The 22,500-nt window shown below is 46.0% G+C and overlaps 1 protein-coding gene across 1 annotated transcript in view; it reads right to left on the bottom strand.

Annotated features, from left to right (window-relative positions):
- LOC122259907 (uncharacterized) overlaps positions 1-22,500 on the bottom strand; it is a 57,351-nt gene that overhangs the window by 24,583 nt on the left and 10,268 nt on the right. The window contains exons 2-4 of the mRNA XM_043026896.2: positions 2,886-3,186; positions 1,925-2,117; positions 381-502 (exon numbers count right to left, since the gene is read on the bottom strand). Of these exons, the coding sequence (XP_042882830.2) occupies positions 381-502; positions 1,925-2,117; positions 2,886-3,177 (607 nt within the window). The 5' untranslated portion in view covers positions 3,178-3,186. The remainder of the gene's footprint in view (positions 1-380; positions 503-1,924; positions 2,118-2,885; positions 3,187-22,500) is intronic.

Below are 22,500 nucleotides of genomic sequence, written 5' to 3'. Positions count from 1 at the left end.
GTGTCTTTCCATTCAAAGAACCCGCGCCCTTCGCATCCCCCTCCCCTGTCAATAACCCCCCCCCCCACCCACTACCATTTAAATAACCTCGAGCTGTCTACGACAAAGAGGATGTAGTAATTTGGAGCTGTTGAATGCATCGGAGTCCAAAGTGCATTGGTGATGGACGGGGGTTGTATCGGGGTATTCGTGGGGGAGGGGGTGGGAGGGGAGGGGGTGATGGGGGAGCAGGTAGTAGTTGGAAAGGGTAGAAGGGAAAATCGGAGCACATGAGAAGAGGGTTAAAAGTAAATGGGGAATGCAGAGTGCGAGATCAAATGTTGGCAACTTGCAGACACCCCGAAACGTCAGCGTCACCACAACTATCAGGAAACACTCACCCCTGGGGAGGAATCCGGCGGAGATAAGAGTAGCGTCCATCAGCGTCCGGGGAAGGAGGAGGCAGAAGGCGGCCACCAGGTGAAGAAACGGCGCTGTCGGCACTCCGTGTAACCACAAGTTCCTGTCGGCGAGATAACAAGGGAATTTAATCATCACTAGTTTAGAAGCAATTGAAGGCCATGTACAAACATAAATAATAATCATATTCCTTAACACAAGTTGTAACATATCGTTTGTAATTTGTGTTAAAATCATACCGCAACTGATGGACCGAAAATAGGTTAACCAGCAAGTGAGGAGCAAGAAAGTATAAATATCTACGTGCATTAGTCTTTATCGTTAGTGAAACGCGAGGCTAAAAGGTCATACTCTCAAAATAGCATCGTCGCATGCAATGGTTTCTAAATTAAACGAAATATCTCATACATCTCCACACCTAACCGCGGCAAACAAAACAAGCAGAACATATATAGCCTGAAATCACACAAACGCACGTAAAATATGCAAACTATAAAAGGAAAATATTTAACCCGCACGCGAATGCCCGCGTCGGACATTCAATATCCCCGGTGTTTGTTCCTTTACGCTAAGCTATCAGCTCTCAGCTATGTCAACCATTTCCTCTTGGCATCTAAACGAACATTCTTCTTTTTTTCTGGGAATATTTTCATGCAGAAGGAGAAGACGGGGATGTCCCAAGTCATTTGTAAAATAAAACGCTTTCCCAGTGACCACTTGACCGAATTTGACACTGCATTTTCCGGCTAAATCTTGGTGCGCCACTCGGATTGCTTTGACCAATATGCATGAAACTCAATAACATATAACAACTTATTATTATAATTATTAATAATAAATAATGCTTTAGCGTCGTTTAGCGATCAATTGGAGTAAAGCTTGTATACCGCTATGATGCCTTTTGGCGACCAACAAGAATAAAGATTACATCCCGCTTCGGCGACCTTCACAATACGCCAATTGCGTTTATACTTCGATGAGTCTTAAGGAGGCTCATTTAGCCCAGCTAATAAAACTTTCGAAAAAAAAATAACGTTCCTCTGACGAAGAAATTACGCTTTCTAACTAATAATAAAAAGTTTTCGTCACTCTGTGCGTTCCTTTAAGCTGAACTCTTAGAACTTGTGCTAGAAAGTTAGGAGAAGACTGCGCTTGACGAGGAGGTATTGAATTCACCGCTCGCTCGTTCAACCAACTTCATTAAACCGAAACGGGATAAAAAAAACAGTAATGCAGAGTAAACACACATGCGTATCCCCCTCTCTCTCTTTCTCTATCTCTCTATCTCTCTATCTCTCTATCTCTCTATCTCTCTATCTCTCTATCTCTCTATCTCTCTATCTCTCTATCTCTCTATCTCTCTCTCTCTCTCTCTCTCTCTCTCTCTCTCTCTCTCTCTCTCTCTCTCTCTCTCTCTCTCTCTCTCTCTCTCTCTATCTCTTTATCTATCTATCTATCTATCTCTCTCTCTCTCTCTCTATCTATCTATCTCTATCTCTCTCTCTCTCCTACTACTACTACTTACCTAACGACTCCTTTGGCCGCCTCCAGAACCGGCGGCGGATCCCTACTGCAAGTGGAGAGGGACGCCCCGAGCTTGAATCCGTCGTTTCCAAGGTTGCCCACCTTCAGGACTGACGTCACGAGGAAAAAGGGCAGCAGCACCACGGACGCGCCCACCAGCCCGACGTAGGCGTTGAGCTCGACGAAGGGCGGGTCTGGTGAGGCATTGGAGAAGAAGTCAAGTGTTAATCAGCTGCTTGTGGTTAGGATTTTTTTTCATATTTGGGCTTATTATTTCATTTTCAGGTGGCTGCTGAATAGTATACACAAAGTGCAATGCATATTCACAATATAGATAATATGAAATCAATAGACCCTATGCGTAATGAAAAAAAAAATGAATAACAGCAATGTACCAAATAACAATATCAGTGCAATAGGACCCTAAAACGATTGCAAATTAGCACTAAGAGTCATTAGAGTTCGAACATATTGCTTCGTCATGAACACTCAACAGGGACATCAATCAGAATGCTAATACACTTTGGTTAATTAGAAGAGCATTGCAGATTCGCTTCACCATAAGCCGCTATGCAATCCCTATATTGTCGATTTCTTTTGTTTTGATATTTAGATAAACACAATTCGTACAAAACTATACAATCGCTGGTCCTAGTTTCCCACAGTGACAGCAGTAGATGGAAAGCAAAACAGGCGATCAGGGAAAATGCAAACGTTATTCTATTCAATTTTAATTAAGCTATATGAATACTTAGGGGGACTTTCCGTTTTTAAAATAATTCTCACTATTACGATGTGCTACCTTTTAGTATCTTCGAATATTTTTTTTTTTAAGAATTATCAATCTTCTCATCTTTAGTTATGAATCTGATACAATCTATTTTATTGAAGGAACTAAAGATTTTTTTCATTTTAGATATGATGTGATCCTACCCACTAATCATCCCAACTGATTTACATACCTCGAGGCCAGGGCAGGGACGCGTACAGCAGGAACCGCTTCACGCCGTTGTACACCAAGTAGCTCATGAAGCCGAGGCTCACCAGGCAATACCAGATGGACCACACGCTGTTCAGGTGGTACTGGGAGCAGCATGGCTTCGACTTGGGTTTCACCGGCGACGTCTTGCCGTTGCTGAGGTTGTAGCTATCGCCGTTGCTTTTCCGGCTGACGCTCGACGGGTTGCGCTTTACCTTGGCTGAAGTCGGGGTCGAGTGTTCGGACGATGTGGCCGGCATTGTGGATCGTGACATAGTTTGTGACTGGAAAAGAGAAGCTCTTGTTAGAGGATAAAAAAAAAGAAAAACAGTAGCATGTGTGTGAACAGCAACCGACAAGTCAATTTATAGCCTCTAATGACACGAGAAGCACCAAATCCCACAAAGGATTGCCGTCCGGATGAGGTGCCTGCTAAAAGCGACACAGGCTGAGAAGCATTAGACCAAGAGCAAACATAATAATCATAATAATCCGAGCCAAAGGACCTCAACCATTCTCCCACGCCATTCTACCTGTTAAATTCTACGGACGCGACCACCCACATTCCGCGACGTGCGCGCAGGGCCAGCAACGGCACCGTCGACGAGAACAACCGATAATAGCGAGCGACCAGCAAGGGAGAGAGTTAATATGTTGGCAAGGGATTAAGGGCTTACCGATGCAGATCATGGCTTTATCCGGAGGGAGGCTCCGCGAAGGGGAATCCCCGCTGGTGTGGCTATTTATGCTGTCATTGTAAGCGACCGCATAGCCGATGTAATTCCTATTAATACTTTGTACTTACCAACTTGTTGAACTTGTTGCTCCCCTTTTTAAAAATGTTTTTGTACCCAGCGATATATTGTCCTTTTTAATGGACTTTGCCACTATTGGATTTTGTTTTGTAAAAATAAGAGTAGTTTCTTTTAAACAACTCCCCTGTTATTTGTCTTATGGTGAATAAATAAAAAGATGGCAGTGAATGAATTCCTTTGATTTTACTGAACTCATAATATATGTACTGTCTATATGAGGAAAAGTTTTTATAATCTTGATATAAACAATATACAATTTCTTCCCATTTCGAAGTTGCTATTAAGGCATTCTATTTTTTTTTTTTTTCAGATGAATAAAACTGTCGAAAGGACAGAAAAATCACAAACATACAATACCAGCCATTTCTTTTCCAACTAAAATTTAACACCGAGAAAAGTTTCTTATCGCTAAAAAAAAGTTCATCGAATACTTTTCTTTTATCTGCCAAAGACGTTACTTTTTTCTTTTTGTTTCTCTACTTCTTTCTTTACTGTCCACCATATCCTGTCTGTGGCGCTGGGACCTCCACCTTACAACATTATAATGTCGTCCACCACTTTTTCTATTAAAAAAAAAAACATAGCATTAACATATATAACTTTTTACTCAATCAACAAAATATATAATGGAATACGCCTTACCTCTCTTCGAAACTATCCCTCACGAAATGGCAGTCTCCTTTACCCCCCCCACCCCACCCCATTTACTCCCTTCCCACTCCATCATGCAAGGGCAGCCCTCCCTCCCTCCGCCCACACCCAAACCTCCCCCTCCCCCCTCTCCCCTCCCCCCTCTCCCCTCCCGCACTCCTCCCTCCATTTTGTCTCTCTCTCTCTCTTTCTCTCTCTGTCTCTGTCTCTCTCTCTCTCTCTCTCTCTCTCTCTCTCTCAAACCTCCCCCTCCCCCCTCTCCCCTCTCCCCTCCCGCACTCCTCCCTCCATTTTGAGAGTCGGTGCCATGTTGTTGCTTCTTCCACTCCCTCCCCCTCCACCCCCTCTCCCCCTTCCTCTTCTCGGATGCGCCTGCCCAATGAAACAAACACGGAGCTCCATGTGGGGCCGACGCTCGCCCTTTCGCACGGATGCGCTCAAAGATATCGTGTTACATAACCGCAGAGATTTATTGCGAATGCTGTCACCTCTTCTCCAATTTCTATGCTGAAGGAGTCATATATATTCAAACGTAACGATAATGAACGAGCCTGTGAGAAACACACACACACACACACACACACACACACACACACACACACACACACACACACACACACACACACACACACACACACACACACACACTTACACTTTATCTGTAATTTTTCCCCACTTAATCCTTTTTAATCATTCGAATGGGCAACCATCCATGAAACCCAGCCCGCAACCCTTTTATAATTAAAGTAGCATCTGACCGCATCTGCGCCCATCTAATTACCTATAATAAAAATGGCAGCTGTGTAGGAGGCCAATGCATTTGAGGGGAAGCCGAGCAATGGTCCGGATACGTGGCTCAGTGGGTCCGCGTTTGCCCATCAGTACAGTACGGAGGTCGTGCGTTCGTATTCTTCAGCCGGACTACGGTTGGTGTTAGGAAGGACATCTGCCCATGCAGGGGGAGGCACTGCTTGTACCAAAGGACGCCTTAGTTCTGAACACAGGGAGTCCCGTAGGCTGAATCGGACCCGAGTTTGGGGATGAGGGGATTGAGGGCAGTGGTGGCAGAAGATCTGGGTGGAGTGAGGTGTAATGAGGGATCTACGGGTGAGTGAGCTTGGGTATGCATGCCTCTGCTGGCTGGTTTAATAAGCAGTTATGGCGGGGGACAGATGCAGGTGAGTGAGAGGGCAAAAAATCTCCCTTCCTTTGTCGTTTAACTCTTCTTTTCCCTCATAGTCCTCTTTTTCCTCATTTCCTCCTCCTCCTCCTCCCCTCCTCCTTCTTCTTCCTTATCCTCCTCCCCTCCTCCTTCTTCTTCTTCCTCTTCCTCCTCCCCCTCTTCCACCAACACTTCCATCCCTTCCCGCCCCTTCTCACACCTCAATCCCCTCCTCCCGCTTCTCTCGATCTCTCGCCCTTCCACTTACGGAACATCAAGACATCCGGTTGTTCTAACTATCAGCACTCCATTGCAGGAATCGCCTCGTCCGGATGTAGCCTATTTGTCCATCACTTGCCCGAAGCCAAAGTCGAAGACGGCGCTAAAACTGGTCGGATATCTTTTGTTTTCCCAGTGACAAAAGAAGAGCAAAAAAGTCCTCGTGTCCTCAGTGCCATGGCTATTAGAATCATAGTTCCTTTCAGAAATGCGTAAAAAAAAATCAACGTGCTACTGCGTTACATCGATTGACCTCTACGGCGTTTATCATTTAACATTACTTTCAAGAGACAAAAAAAGGAAAAAAATCATACTTATAAAAATGAGATAATAACTGCGAACCTCCTGCATTCGGCTTGACCTCAGTGGCATAGCCTTGCAACATCCGGCCTCACTCGTACGCCAGACGGTGCAACAACGACCTTCCTGTCCCTTGCGTCTGAAGTAGCGTGTTGCCAAGCTATTACTCTGCCCTCATCCCTTTTATTTTTACACATCACTCTTCTTTTTTATGTTTCACATACGATACTACCGATATTTAGTGACCTTAAAACACACAGACATAATTTCCAACAAGCAAGCGTGTGGTAGTTTCCGGCCATTGGAATATGAACGTACAAATTATACTGTCCAATTTAGCCTTATTATGACGGTGGTCGATGTTCTGCATGTATTAGTGAAAGGCGGGGCATAACTGCGGAATACAATACTCACATGTATCCGTACAGTTTTAAATGTAGAATCACCAAAGAGGCTGAATTCAGTATTTCTCTCTCTCTCTCTCTCTCTCTCTCTCTCTCTCTCTCTCTCTCTCTCTCTCTCTCTCTCTCTCTCTCTCTCTCTCTCTCTCTCTCTCTCTCTCTCTCTCTCTCTCTCTCTCTCTCTCTCTCTCCTTTACACACTCTGTACTACTACCTGCCTCAACTCGCCCCCCTCCCCTCCACCAACCTTGACCTGCAACCCACCCCCTTCCTCCCACCTCGTGATCATCTCCGAAATAAGCGATTTTCCCATGCGGGTCCGACCTGCTACTCGTCCTCCACCTTCACACGTTGGTGACCTCTGACCTGTACACCCGCTTCCCACTGGAATCGGCAGGTTGGGGAGAGGAAACGGTAGAGAAGGGGTAGATAGAGTAAGAAAAGGAAGGGCAAAGGGAGAGGTAAAGAGAGGGAGGGAGGGAGGGAGGTAGAGGAGAAGAGAGAGAGGGACAGGAGGAGAGGTGGATGGAGGTAGGAAGGGGGAAAGGAAGGTAGGGGAGAGAAAGGAAAGGAGGGGGAGGGGGAACAGATGGTGAGAAGGAGGGAGAGGGGGAGAGAGAGGGGGAGGAAAGAAGAAGGAGAGAGAGGGGGGGAGGAAAGGAAAGAAGAAGGAGAGAAGAGGGGCGAAGCAAAGAGAGAGAGGAGGCAGCAGAAGAGAGTGGGAGAGAGAGAAAGATGAAGGGAGGAGTCAGAGGGGAAGATAAGGAAAGAATGTAGGATTACAGAAATACAAGAATGTTAACAGACAAAGATAATGAAACAGTCGAGTGCATACAACCGAAAATATTCCGACGCGAAGGGAGAAAGAGGGACACAAGAGAGGGAGGAGGAGGGCGGTGGGCGAAGGCTCGGGTTACCCCCTTTGAACCTAGGGTTACATCCTAAATTTACCGCAGTTACTCCTCGTTCCGCAAATTCAGAACAGAGCGCTTCGCTTCGCATTCGCTCGACAACGAAGTCTGCCAATACATAATTTTAATTACTCTTCTATTTGGCGCAAAGTATCTCTTTTTTTTTGGGAGAGACAAAATCTACACGAGTCGTCATGGGTATAGTTTCTATGGTTTTCGTTTACCTTTGTTTCATAATACTGTTTTCAGAGCTGGGTATATAGTCCGATTTTATTTCATTTTATTTTTTCTTTAGGCTGGTGGAATGATTTTAATCTCTTTTTGATTCCATGGCAGATATATATTCTACCAGCGAGTATCTATTGTATTCTATTTGACGAGCGAGTCCCCGGAAATGGTTTCCCGTGAAATAAAAAAAACAAATATTCCATACAGAAGCTCTTTCATTGTTGACAAGTCTTATATAACCCAATACAGAAGGACGCGCACAAAAAGAGCAGCCATGTGCGTATTGATATTGGCTTACACAGGCCCCACTCACTTCTCGCTTGGGCATCCCTCGGGACCCATCGACCAGGTGTCGAGAGGTAAACGAGGCGGGGAGGCATGGGCGGAAATCCCCTTCTAAAAGACAGCAATGTCGCCCAATGTTACCTTGGAAGACCCTCAGAGCGAGATCGCCCCGCCCCCCCCACCACCACCAAAAAAAAAAAGAAATATGGCGACACGTTTCCCGCTATTTCGTAAATTCCCTTTATCTAATTTATTTATTATTTTGTTTTTGTGTCTGTATTTTGAGAAGTTGTTATCACAACTCTTATCAAGATTCTTTGATATCTTTATGACGTTACGATATCTTAAAAGAAATTATTATCTACAAGTATGCAGTTATCAGACAAAAAGGCAATCCTGTAAAGTGAATTTCCTGTCAAATATAAATTACATTTCGTTGTTGTTTTTTTATTAGAAAAAAAATAGAAAAGAAAATATTAGAAATGCTACCAGAACTTCTTAGCCTTAATTGCAAAAGTACACATAGATTGTCACCACACTTGGGCCACAGCAACGAGTAAAAAAGAAAATGAGTTTGACCCGAAGTTTTCTCCTCCAGGCGCCAACTATGCTGTTCTGTAATTTAACTCCTTTTCTTCATCAAATTACCTGTCACCTCCCCCCCCACACCCCCCACCCCACACACCCCACCCCACACCACCACCGCCTCATCACCACCGACGTCTGCCGCTAAAATATATTAAAATGATTCCTTGTGGACATCACTGCACAGGCGAGGTTGAATCCGACACGGCAAAGAGGGGGAGGGGGGGGTAGGAAGGGGGAGAAGCCATGACATCGTCCTCCGATCGTCATAAAGGTCAGATTTACGATGCTAACTTATCACGTTGTAGTCCTTACGATGTGTCTCACAAAAGTCCTTTTTATGTTCTGTCCTCAAAGACACACGTCTCCGTTTTCTTCTTGTCAAGATTTGAAGGGATACTGTGTCATTTTTTGTATCAGGTTAATTGGGCTCACTTTGTCCTTGCGAGATAGCAGAGTGCTAAAGGGAAAGGCAATACCGCGGCAGAGGGAATCGACGCGGTAAAGTTTTCATGATTATTGTGCATGGGAGATTTTAAAAGCAAAATTATGAAAAAAAAAAAAAATAGTGAACAAAGGGACTTATCAGGAGGCCATACCACAAGACTGATTTTGCGAGGGAGAAAATAAACAAGACAAGCACGGCGGGAAAAGAAAATAACTTAAGGCCAGCTGGGAACACATATCCCCACAAGCACGTCTAAGAGATTAATGTACAGTACTGCTATGCGTAACAGATATGTTTGGGTGGTGGAAGGAAAGCAAGAATAAAAATTGAGAAAAAGAAAGAGAGAGAACGAAAGAGAGAACGAGAGAGAGAGAGAGAGAGAGAGAGAGAGAGAGAGAGAGAGAGAGAGAGAGAGAGAGAGAGAGAGAGAGAGAGAGAGAGAGAGAGAGAGAGAGAGAGAGAGAGAGAAAGAGAAAGAGAAAGAGAAAGAGAAAGAGAAAGAGAGAGAGAAAGTGAGAGAGAGAGAGAGCGAGAGCGAGAGCGAGAGTGAGCGAGAGCGAGAGCGAGAGAGAGAGAGAGAGAAAGAGAAAGAGAGAGAGAGCCTGAATGCCACGCTTAATAGACAGATGACGTCGCAAAGCAACAGCCGATGCATCACACGAAGCCAATTCCCGGTCGCGATGAGTTCAGATAACGCATCGCCGTAATCGATCACCGCATCCCATTCGCGAGCACATGTTTCGGCAGAAGCAATTACACCACACGCGCATGCATAACCTCGCCAGCATCTCTAGTGTTACTGAACAAATCCATTGAGACAATCGGGGCTCAGAAACACACTAGCCGCTGACAAGCAAGTGACTGATGTACACGGAACTGAAGCAGCTTTTGTTTTGCCGTTCGACTTTGAAGTTCTTACTCTTTGCCGTTCGACTTTGAAGTTCTTACGTCACATAAATTGTATGAATCACTTCTCCCTATCCTTCAAGGAAAATTAATATCAATACCCTTTCTCTCAAGGAAAATTAATATTAATACCCTTTCTCTCAAGGAAAATTAATATCAATACCCTTTCTCTCAAAAGGAGACTGAGATGAAGCAGTGTGGTGTGCGTGTTCAACACTCTTCAAACAGAAAAATGAACTAAAGCAAAGAATTAATAAATTAAACCTGAGTAATAATGACAAAATGCATAATATAAATAGCAATATGATATCCGGGACGCCCATTTATCTCAACAAACAAAGGAAGCAACAAGGCAGTTTCCTTGCTACACTTTGGAGTGAGTCACTAATAGTGCATTCATGTGTATGTGTGTTTCGAGACCATCCATGTTTGCCATGCAGTTAATGACAAAATAGAGAACTAGAACTATTGAAACTATAATTATTGCAGAGGAAAATCATGAAACCTAATATACTTGTTTAAGATTTAAAAAAAAAGAGAGAATAAAGATTTTTAAGGACGTGCAAACACCTATTTGTTCCTTGATGACTCGGTCTGAACTCTGCTCGCGAGGTCCGGAAACGTACAGGAGCAAAAACAGCACTCAGCAGGACTTTCTCTTTGACACAGTTCCATGCCCTGGCGATTATGTATCTCGAGTATAGAAAAAAATGAATGAACTTTTAGATTCATTACGTATTTACACCTACACACTAACAACCACCCATACGCATACGCACGGGCTCTCTCTCTCTCTCTCTCTCTCACACACACACACACACACACACACACACACACACACACACACACACACACACACACACACACACACACACACACACACACACACACACACACACACACACACACACACACACACACACACACACATACACACATACACATACACACTCGCACACTCTTTCAAGGGCGTGAACATGGTCAATATTTGCAGTGAGATGACGTCATGACTTAAGAGAATGACATCATTATACTTAATCTGGACACTTGCCAGTTCCTACATCGGATAGAGAACAAGGGAGAGAGAGACTGACAAGGAGAGAGAGCGAGAAAGAGAGAGCGAGAGAGAGCGAGAAAGAGAGAGAGAGAGCTAGAGAGAGAGAGCTAGAGAGAGAGAGAGAGAGAGAGAGAGAGAGAGAGAGAGAGAGAGAGAGAGAGAGAGAGAGAGAGAGAGAGAGAGAGAGAGAGAGAGAGAGAGAGAGAGAGGGCGAGAGAGAGAGAGTGGGCGACAGATAGAGAGAGGGCGAGAGAGATAGAGAGAGAGTGCAAGAAAAAGAGATGTATGGAGAATAAAAAATAAGAAAAGATAAGAAAAGAGAAGAAAAAAGGAAAAAGGAATAACACTCACCAGTTTCGTCTAATGTTACTTTGAAAATCGGTTCGTGTTCCTCTCTTCCCTTTCCTGCCCTTTAAAGACTTTCCGATAAACAACGAGGAAAAAGGGAGTCATAAGAAGAGAATAAAGAAGAGAATAAAGAAGAGAAGGTCTAAAAAAAAAATTGAGCATTGGTCTGGTGGCCTTCAAGATATCCGGAATTTCCTCCGGGCAAGAGATTTCAGCCGGAACGGATTCTGCCGTTCTAAGCTCAGGCGAGAGAACTTCAGTCGGAACGGATTCTGTCTGGCGAGAGAAGAACTTCAGTCGGAACGGATTCTGTCTGGCGAGAGAACTTCAGTCGGAACGGATTCTGTCTGGCGAGAGAACTTCAGTCGGAACGGATTCTGTCTGGCGAGAGAACTTCAGTCGGAACGGATTCTGTCTGGCGAGAGAAGAACTTCAGTCGGAACGGATTCTGTCTGGCGAGAGAACTTCAGTCGGAACGGATTCTGTCTGGCGAGAGAACTTCAGTCGGAACGGATTCTGTCTGGCGAGAGAACTTCAGTCGGAACGGATTCTGTCTGGCGAGAGAACTTCAGTCGGAACGGATTCTGTCTGGCGAGAGAACTTCAGTCGGAACGGATTCTGTCTGGCGAGAGAAGAACTTCAGTCGGAACGGATTCTGTCTGGCGAGAGAACTTCAGTCGGAACGGATTCTGTCTGGCGAGAGAACTTCAGTCGGAACGGATTCTGTCTGGCGAGAGAACTTCAGTCGGAACGGATTCTGTCTGGCGAGAGAACTTCAGTCGGAACGGATTCTGTCTGGCGAGAGAACTTCAGTCGGAACGGATTCTGTCTGGCGAGAGAACTTCAGTCGGAACGGATTCTGTCTGGCGAGAGAACTTCAGTCGGAACGGATTCTGTCTGGCGAGAGAAGAACTTCAGCCGCAGCCCCGTCGGTTTTTATTTTCGTAATTCTCTTAGTCATATTGATCTTCATGTTTCTATTTTCATTATCTTCCCCTTTTCTTGTTGCCGCCGTTAATAAAGTCAAAAGTAATATGCTTTGTAGTTCACTTGCCATTCTTTTCATCCTTTTCTTGAATTTGATCTTTCAGGATCTTAATTTTCTCTTCTCTTCTCTTCTCTTTTCTTCTCCTTGGCTTCTCCAGCAGAAAAGTACCAGTGTTTATCAACATAAGGGGAAAAATCTGCATAATAAAAGATTCTATTCCGAATACTCACCATGACAAAGCCCGTTGTAATATAAATGAATCTACTTTATGCGTGGAAAAATACACACACACACACACACACACAAATACACACACACATACACATACACACACACACATACACATACACATACACATACACATACACATACACATACACATACACATACACACACACATAGATATATAGATAGATAGATAGATAAATCTGAATGTATATACACGCTCCCTATGTCCTCGACAAACGATATCAACAAAGACACGATTGAAGGAGGCGGCGGATGAGTCACTGGACGTCTTGCCTCTGAATACTGGTCTTTCTCTTTCTCCTTCTTAGAAGCATCTTAAGATTAGGAGTGTGAAAAATCATATCTAAGGCACTTTAAAAGATCTAGCTTGAGAGCTTCTGGCAAGACATTGGGATCAAGTACATCTGTATGACCTCCGACGGCTTGCTTTCTCTCTCTCTCTCTCTCTCTCTCTCTCTCTCTCTCTCTCTCTCTCTCTCTCTCTCTCTCTCTCTCTCTCTCTCTCTCTCTCTCTCTCTCTCTCTCTCTTTCTTATTTTTTTCTCTATATCCTCCTCTTTCCCTCCCCCTGTCTCTTACTTACTTTCCTCTTCTTCCCAAACGTCCTCTCCTTTCCCCTCTATATGCTTCCCCATCTCGGCCCCTCTGGAAGCTTTACACCCATGGCTCGTCTTCCTTCCCTTTATCTCTGTGTCTCCGTCACTTTCCTTCCCCAACCCCCCGCTTTCCCCTCCCCTTTCCCCGTCCTCCGAGCCCCCGTCCATCCAAATCCCCTTGGAGTTTTCCCCTCGTCGCGCTCCCCCAACGCCGGGCTCGGGACGCAGGGCTGGTTGCCATGACGACGGTGGCTGCTGTCGCCGCTCATCTCGGGCGGGCGCTTGTAGGGGCGTTCTACAAGCCTCGTCGGCTGCGCTCGACTCCCTTGTCTGCCAGTCCGGGCTTGCGGCCGGCGTCTTTTTGCTGCCGCTCTTGCTTGCCTAATATTTCAGTCTCGTGTATTTCATTTCCTCGTGTGGAAATACTGTGAGCGATGACTTGCTTTGTGGCATTTCTTTTCATTTTGGCTATTTTCTTTACTTTACTTCCATCCCTCTCTCTCAACTTCCTGCCTTCTTTACTTGTCTATCCTCCTCATCTTTTTAATATTATTCTCTTCATATGTCTCGCTCCCTTCGTCCACGCCTACTCGCCCCTCCATATCGTCTTTCTTCCTCGCTTCTCACATATCTCTCATAGTTGCCTCAGGTACAGCGCTAATTGGGTTATTCTTCGCTGTTTGTGCCAGAACGCTGCTCGTCGCTCGCCATCTCCGCTGTCACTTCGCGGGTAGCATCACAACCCTAAGGAGTGTTACAAAGAAAACATACATACATACACACACACAAACACACACACACATACACACACAAACACACACAGATAAAGAACGAAAACTTTTTCCGATATGATTCTTGTTTTTCGTCTCGAGCACCGTTTCCTTGCCATCTCTCTTCTGCGTATCTTTTATCTATATTTCTTTTTTTCTCTCTCTCTCGGTTCAAAGAAAGTAACAATTTCGTACGGAGGCTTGTTTACGTTAAGTTGTATCGATCTAACCCTCTTCACAAACTCCAGGGCTTCTACTGACAACCGCTAATGACGGAAAGCCTTCAAAGTATTATCGATCCACCTTGATTTATGAGGACTTACAAAGATCTACTCGCTGCCCACATAAAAATAACAAAAACAGACAATAAGAAGCCAAGATTTTTTTCCTTATAAACTTATCCGCTTTAACAATAAACATGATTCATCCCCTTGCAAATAAACACACCCCTCGCGCATGCATATTCATGACATTTGACTCGACTGTTTTTACAAAATAAAAAGCCGAAGGCGGATTGCATCTTGAATCTCATTTGTAATCCTGAATTCGCGAAACTCCCCTCGGGCCCCTCACCCCGGCTCTCCCCTCACCCCCCTCCCCCCTCCCCCGGCCCCCTTAACTCCGACCGACTGTTAACACTTGCGCAACCGAGCAATGAGGGAGAACAAGTGGCTGGCAGACTGTTCGCGGCTGCTGTTGAATGCACACTATGCTGCGCCCTGCCACCCATCGCTGAAGATAATCACCTTCTTTCTACCGGTAAAACCATCGCCCATCTCACAAACACAGCGAAAGGAATACCGAAATTGACTCGAAATAGTTCAGCTAAAAATACAAGAGCCCTGCAGTTCTGCGAGGCCGGCGGCGCCAGGGGCTCAACGCGCGACATATTGGACGAGTGACCGTCTGCGGGGCAGTCCTTTGTGGGGTCGAATCCTTCTATTGTCCCGCCTCGAGGGTTCACCCGGTTCAGCCCTCGCATGGCAGCGGAGGGGATCTGACCCACTTGTTCTGCCGCCTCTCACAATAGAGTGAGGTACGAAACTAAATATTATTTCCCGATACAATTTTCGCGGAAATTTCAGTTTGCTCTGAAAGCAAAAACATATGACGGCCATTTTGTTGGCGGAATGAGCGATGCCCGAGGGTTTTATTCTAAAAAAATAAATTGATAGAATCGCGATCCCGTTAGCTCAGTGCTCATTAACGTAAGGCATAAGAATATGCTTAGCTTGGGGTAATTACCAGGGTATCATACTCAGAAAAGTGCATAAGCTTCTTTCCCCTAATTATTTTCCTTGTGATCTCATTATAAAAATTTTATCGGCATAATCCTTTCACACTGTCTCTTTGCTACTTCCATTATTCTCCTTCTCCTGCGTGACACTATTTTCCACGCTGTGCCTATCATACAACAACCAATCGTGTTCATTTTCGTCTTTCATCATTATATCCCCTAATGTATCTCTATCCTTATCTTCATCCTAATCTCACACGCGTACTTAATATTCTGTCTGTGCCTCCGAGACCTCCCCTTCGGCCATATTTTCCCCTTTCTTTTGTCTCCCTTCTCATCTATCCGTATTAACGCCCCTTTCCACCCCCATCTCCAGGGGTACCCATAATCCCTGATAGGTCTTTCATGGTCTGCCCGACTGTCCCTTCGCATTCTCGCCTCACCCCTTCCTCTTACATATACATATATTTTTTTCCTTTTTACAATCTTCCACTTTCCTGTCTTTACTCATTCATCCTAACTATCTTCATCACTGCAATTAAAATCCTCATCAATCTCATAATTGTCGTCAAGCCTCTTCTTTCCTTCTTCCTCACTACCTCGCACGCCATTTACGGTCTTTGCCGCCCCTCCCTCTTCCTTCCTTCCCTTCCCTCTCTCCCTTCCCCCACAATCCCTCATCAGCCACACTTTGTGACTGTGACATTGGACGGTAGAAAATATGCCTCGACCCCATTATACGGCAGGGGACGCGGCTTCCCTATCCCCCTAGCCCCTTCCCTTGTCCCTTGCGTCTACCCCGAGCTGCCTTTGGGTCCTCTGTACCTCCCGTCGACTCTGAAAGGCCTCCATTTCCAGCGCTATATTTCAGTCTATCCTCCTCTTTGGTACTCCCTTCTCTAGACCCATTTTCTTCCTTCTCTTCTGGTTTCTTTGGTCGTTTGTCCCCCTCCCCCTCCCTTCCTTTCTTGCTGTCTTCACCCTTTCTCTCTTCTCTTTTATCACCCACTTCCTTATACATCTTTTCTTTGCCCTTAACCCCCTCTTCGCCTGCCCTCCATTCGTCATCCTCGAAACAGTCTGACGATCCCATTGAAATGCGGAATTTCCGGCCGAATTGTAGTTCGGGAATCGCCGTTTTCGACTCGCTAACAAATCCGGTATCATCACAACCTGCGAAGATGTAGATTCGTTCGAAATATATATATATACATAATACGTTCGTATATCTCATATACAGGGGATGTATATACATGTGTGTGTGTATATGTGTGTGTGTGTGTGTGTGTGTGTGTGTGTGTGTGTGTGTGTGTGTGTGTGTGTGTGTGTGTGTGTGTGTGTGTGTGTGTGTGTGTGTGTGTGTGTGTTTGCGTATTGTTTTTGTAGACGTTTTAAAACTCAGGGAAAGGATATAGGTAATTTGCGTTTTTCGATGACCTGGCAAACCGCGGAAAAAGATGGAAGGTTTCCATTTCCACCAGGCCCGGGGGGGGGGGAGACCTCCAACTCTGCGATTCCGTAAAATCGATTGAGTTGGCAGCCTCGTCCTCTAGCTTCGAGTGCTGCTGGACGAGATACACAGATAACGCTTATCACCTTGTCGTGTGGAAGTGGGACAGGAGAGGGGGGGGGGAGGGGTTACGGTTTCATAGGTTAGCCTCTGAATAATCTGAAATTAAGCTCAGAACTAAGTTTATCAACTAAGAAGCAGCAGAATAAAAATCAATCCAGTTATCAAATTCTCCTGTTATCATTTGATCGATGTTATCACTTCAATCTCTTGTATTTATCCCACCTGCCCTTCCCCCCCCCCATTTAGTCCCACCCCCGCCAAGACGCATAAAAGACCTAGACATAAACTTTGCCCTAAAATCGTGACGACGGACTAAGAGGCAGAGACGGACAGCGGAAAGGGTAAAACAAAAAAAAAAAAAAAAAAAAAAAAATCAGAGGCACATAAACCTGGAACTGAACATTTATGTCTCTGTTTTAACTTGGAAGACAGTCTCGTGCAGCCATTTCCCTTTTCTTTCTGATTTCCGGACATGTTTAGTATGACATTTTGTTTCTTGGTTGTTTTTAATTTCTTATTCTATGATCATATTATCGGAAACCACAATGACAGTTATTGATCGTCACTGGTAGAAAGACTTATCATGATTCTTAACAAGTTTGTTAAGACATTAGGAGCCACATTTTTCTTCTTAATTTATCAGCCGAATTTGTTTATTTGTTCACGACCACTATCCATCATTTTGTAAAGTACAACAACAGTAGGAGCTGGTAACTGTCATGGGACGTCTCCGGAAGGCTGACCGACCCGAAGACGGAGGCAGCGAAGGCACCCCGGAACTAGAGCGTCTCAAGCTGGACCTCAACAGAAGATTAAGACAAGGAACAAGACGTCATTTCTCGTCTTTTCTCTCTTTCGTTTTTCCCTCTGATCTTCTAATTTTTAACTAACCTTGGATTTGCTTTTTTTTTCTTTATTTTATATATTCATGTTTTCAACCTACTCCTGAAATCGTATTATATAGATCTGCTTGATGAAATTCTAATATACAATTCTCTTTCGGTCTTCCAATATCTGTTCCAAAAACACAAGAAGATAATACGTTTTGCGAATTCCGTACCCACACGCTTTCCTTCCGCGAATTTCAGAAAGTTTCCAACCGCCTTCGCTTGGCTTGTCCAGCCTACGGGGACAAGGCCAAGATAAAGAAATCTGACCTTTAATATTAGCTTAATATTATATTTCTTCTTTCGTACTCCCTGTATCCCCAGTTCTCGATTCTTTTCTTTCTTTCTTTCTTTCTTTCTTTCTTTCTTTCTTTCTTTCTTTCTTTCTTTCTTTCTTTCTTTCTTTCTTTCTTTCTTTCTTTCTTTCTTTCTCTCTCTTTCTCTCTTTCTCTCTTTCTCTCTTTCTCTCTTTCTCTCTTTCTCTCTTTCTCTCTTTCTCTCTTTCTCTCTTTCTCTCTTTCTCTCTCTCTCTCTCTCTCTCTCTCTCTCTCTCTCTCTCTCTCTCTCTCTCTCTCTCTCTCTCTCTCTCTCTCACTATCTCACTATCTCACTATCTCACTATCTCACTATCTCACTATCTCTGTATTTCTTTCTCTCTCTTCTCAACCGTCCTGCATTACAATTCCCAACTTGCACCTTCTACTCTGTTATCGTTTCCCTCTTCCAGTGCCCCTAGTCCAGCTTCCCACTCTCCTCTTTTCCCCTTGTTTCTTGAACCATACCAGGATTCCATCAACTTGCCCCCCCACCCCCCCTCCCTCCCCATCTCCTCCAGTGATTCCTAAACCCTCTTCGTTTTCCGCCCTAACGCCCATTCCAGTCCATTCCAGTCCCTCCATCCTGCCATTAGTTCCTCGACTCCCCTCCTGCCCCTCTATCCTCTCCTCTCGTCCCATACCCACTACCATTCCTCCATCTCTCTTCTCTGCCCCTTTCCATCTTCCATTCCTCCACCTTGCCACCTTAACCTTCTCTCCCTTGCCCCACCCCACCCACCCACTACCATTCCTCCATCTCTCTTCTCTGCCCTTACCTTTCCATCTTCCATTCCTCCACCTTGCCACCTTAACCTTCTCTCCCTTGCCCCACCCCACCCACCCACTACCATTCCTCCATCTCTCTTCTCTGCCCCTTTCCATCTTCCATTCCTCCACCTTGCCACCTTAACCTTCTCTCCCTTGCCCCCCCCCGCCCCCCCCCCCACCCCTCCTCCCTCCCTCTTCTCTGCCCCTTTCCATCTTCCATTCCTCCACCTTGCCACCTTAACCTTCTCTCCCTTGCCCCACCCCACCCACCCACTACCATTCCTCCATCTCTCTTCTCTGCCCCTTTCCATCTTCCATTCCTCCACCTTGCCACCTTAACCTTCTCTCCCTTGCCCCTCCCCACCCACCCACTACCATTCCTCCATCTCTCTTCTCTGCCCCTTTCCATCTTCCATTCCTCCACCTTGCCACCTTAACCTTCTCTCCCTTGCCCCACCCCACCCACCCACTACCATTCCTCCATCTCTCTTCTCTGCCCCTTTCCACCTTCCATTCCTCCACCTTGCCACCTTAACCTTCTCTCCCTTGCCCCTCCCCACCCACCCACTACCATTCCTCCATCTCTCTTCTCTGCCCTTACCTTTCCATCTTCCATTCCTCCACCTTGCCACCTTAACCTTCTCTCCCTTGCCCCACCCCACCCACCCACTACCATTCCTCCATCTCTCTTCTCTGCCCCTTTCCATCTTCCATTCCTCCACCTTGCCACCTTAACCTTCTCTCCCTTGCCCCTCCCCACCCACCCACTACCATTCCTCCATCTCTCTTCTCTGCCCCTTTCCATCTTCCATTCCTCCACCTTGCCACCTTAACCTTCTCTCCTTGCCCCACACCCACTACCATTCCTCATCTCTCTTCTCTGCCCCTTTCCATCTTCCATTCCTCCACCTTAACCTTCTCTCCCACCCACCCACTACCATTCCTCCATCTCTCTTCTCTGCCCCTTTCCATCTTCCATTCCTCCACCTTGCCACCTAACCTTCTCTCCCTTGCCCTCCCACCCCACCCACTCCCATCCCTCCCTCCCTCTTCTCTGCCCTTACCTTTCCATCTTCCATTCCTCCACCTTGCCACCTTAACCTTCTCTCCCTTGCCCCACCCCACCCACCCACTACCATTCCTCCATCTCTCTTCTCTGCCCCTTTCCATCTTCCATTCCTCCACCTTGCCACCTTAACCTTCTCTCCCTTGCCCCTCCCCACCCACCCACTACCATTCCTCCATCTCTCTTCTCTGCCCTTACCTTTCCATCTTCCATTCCTCCACCTTGCCACCTTACCCGTCTCCCCCGCCCCACCCCACCCACCCACTACCATTCCTCCATCTCTCTTCTCTGCCCCTTTCCATCTTCCATTCCTCCACCTTGCCACCTTAACCTTCTCTCCCTTGCCCCTCCCCACCCACCCACTACCATTCCTCCATCTCTCTTCTCTGCCCTTACCTTTCCATCTTCCATTCCTCCACCTTGCCACCTTAACCTTCTCTCCCTTGCCCCACCCCACCCACCCACTACCATTCCTCCATCTCTCTTCTCTGCCCCTTTCCATCTTCCATTCCTCCACCTTGCCACCTTAACCTTCTCTCCCTTGCCCCTCCCCACCCACCCACTACCATTCCTCCATCTCTCTTCTCTGCCCTTACCTTTCCATCTTCCATTCCTCCACCTTGCCACCTTAACCTTCTCTCCCTTGCCCCTCCCCACCCACCCACTACCATTCCTCCATCTCTCTTCTCTGCCCTTACCTTTCCATCTTCCATTCCTCCACCTTGCCACCTTAACCTTCTCTCCCTTGCCCCACCCCACCCACCCACTACCATTCCTCCATCTCTCTTCTCTGCCCCTTTCCACCTTCCATTCCTCCACCTTGCCACCTTAACCTTCTCTCCCTTGCCCCTCCCACCCACCACTACATTCCTCCATCTCTCTTCTCTGCCCCTTTCCATCTTCCATTCCTCCACCTTGCCACCTTAACCTTCTCTCCCTTGCCCCACCCCACCCACCCACTACCATTCCTCCATCTCTCTTCTCTGCCCCTTTCCACCTTCCATTCCTCCACCTTGCCACCTTAACCTTCTCTCCCTTGCCCCACCCCACCCCACCCCACCCCACCCCATCCTCCCCTAGCCGTATCAGCCTCCACCATCACGTAGATCTATATTCCAGTCTAGCATAGGCCTAGGGGCGTCCGCGTGGGGTAATTTCTTCCGGGACTTTTGTTCAACCACATTCTGGAACAATGCTTCACACCCGCCTCGAATACGCTATTCTCTTCCTATCGGATCTTGGTCTATTTCACTTCCTAGTTGGATGTATATATTATTCATGGTGTGTATCTTTGATTCTTCCTCTCTCTCTTTCTCTTTCTCTTTCTCTTTCTCTTTCTCTTTCTCTCTCTCTCTCTCTCTCTCTCTCTCTCTCTCTCTCTCTCTCTCTCTCTCTCTCTCTCCCTCTCTCTCTCTCTCTCCCCCCCCCCCCCTCTCTCTCACTCTTTCTCTCGTCTCTCTCTCTCTCTCTCTTCTCTCTCTCTCTCTCTCTCTCTCTCTCTCTCTCTCTCTCTCTCTCTCTCTCTCTCTCTCTCTCTCTCTCTCTCTCTTCTTTCTCCCCCTCTCTCTCTTCTCTCTCTCTCTCTCTCTCTCTCTCTCTCTCTCTCTCTCTCTCTTCTCTCTCTTACTCTCTCTCTCTCTCTCTCTCTCTTTCTCTCCACCCCCCCTCTCTCTCTCTCTTTCTCTCTCTCTCTCTCTCTCTCTCTCTCTCTCTTTCTCTCTCTCTCTCTCTCTCTCTCTCTCTCTCACTCTGTCCACATGTGGAGATAAAAAATAAACACGAGAGGGAATAAGTAAGTGTGCAAGCAACATAAAGAAGGACGATCTTGCACACCAATCACTGCAACAACCCTGCAAATGCCAGGCTTACAAATCTAAACCTCAGCCTCAGCCAGAACCCGGCGGTTTGCGGGAATTCAATCGTAATATGCGAACATTTCTCACAACTTGGCCTTCATCCACAGTAATGTAAACCAGTTCGGGTGATTTACTCACAGTGGAAATGTTCCGGCATTCACACTTAGAGCAATTTATTCCACCAATATCTAATGACAACGAATGATAACGCCACCGGAAATACTTTATAATGATACTGGTGGTGATGATAGTCATGATAATGGTAAAAATGAAAATTCAAACGATCGTCATAATAATGACGATGACAATGACGATGATAATGATAATGATCATCATAATTAACACCATTAATTCCTTTCGCATTCGACACCATCAGCAGCACTATCTCCGCCTTTATCTAACCAGTATCAATTATTAATGCAACAAAAACAAAGCATCGTTATTAATAGCCGTCTGTTGCCGAGGCTCCAAACAGGCGTTCGCACAGACACCCGAGCCATCTGCGTGAGCCAAGCGAGATGCATAGGAAAAAAAAGTTATCAATACCATCTGCATCACTCAACAGCCGATATCAGCATGCATGGCAGGAAATGATTACATGGCGTGAATGGCAAACAGTAATGACTGAATCCTCAATACCAACCGACCCACGAGCACGGGGTGAGGGAGAGAGAGATCCCCCACCAATGACTAAAAAGAAACGCAAATAAAACTCGCAATAAGACACACAGACCACAGAGGAACAAGAGAAAGAAAACCACCAAGGACGGACGGGCGAGCATGGGTCTGAGTTACGAGACTTGAAGATGGACGACACTCGATGGCCGCTTGTGAATAGGCGTCACTATCTGCACCCTCGTCCTCGTCCCCGCCTTCTAGAATGGGGAGTCGCGCCTTAGGAAGGGCCGGGAGACGG

Source organism: Penaeus japonicus, unplaced genomic scaffold (genome assembly GCF_977035675.1).
Source record: "Penaeus japonicus unplaced genomic scaffold, GWHDUDI00000001_assembly GWHDUDI00000025, whole genome shotgun sequence".
Classification (NCBI taxonomy): Eukaryota; Metazoa; Arthropoda; class Malacostraca; order Decapoda; family Penaeidae; genus Penaeus; species Penaeus japonicus.
Note: the sequence above shows the minus strand (reverse complement) of the source record. Positions and strands in the feature narration are given on the sequence as shown.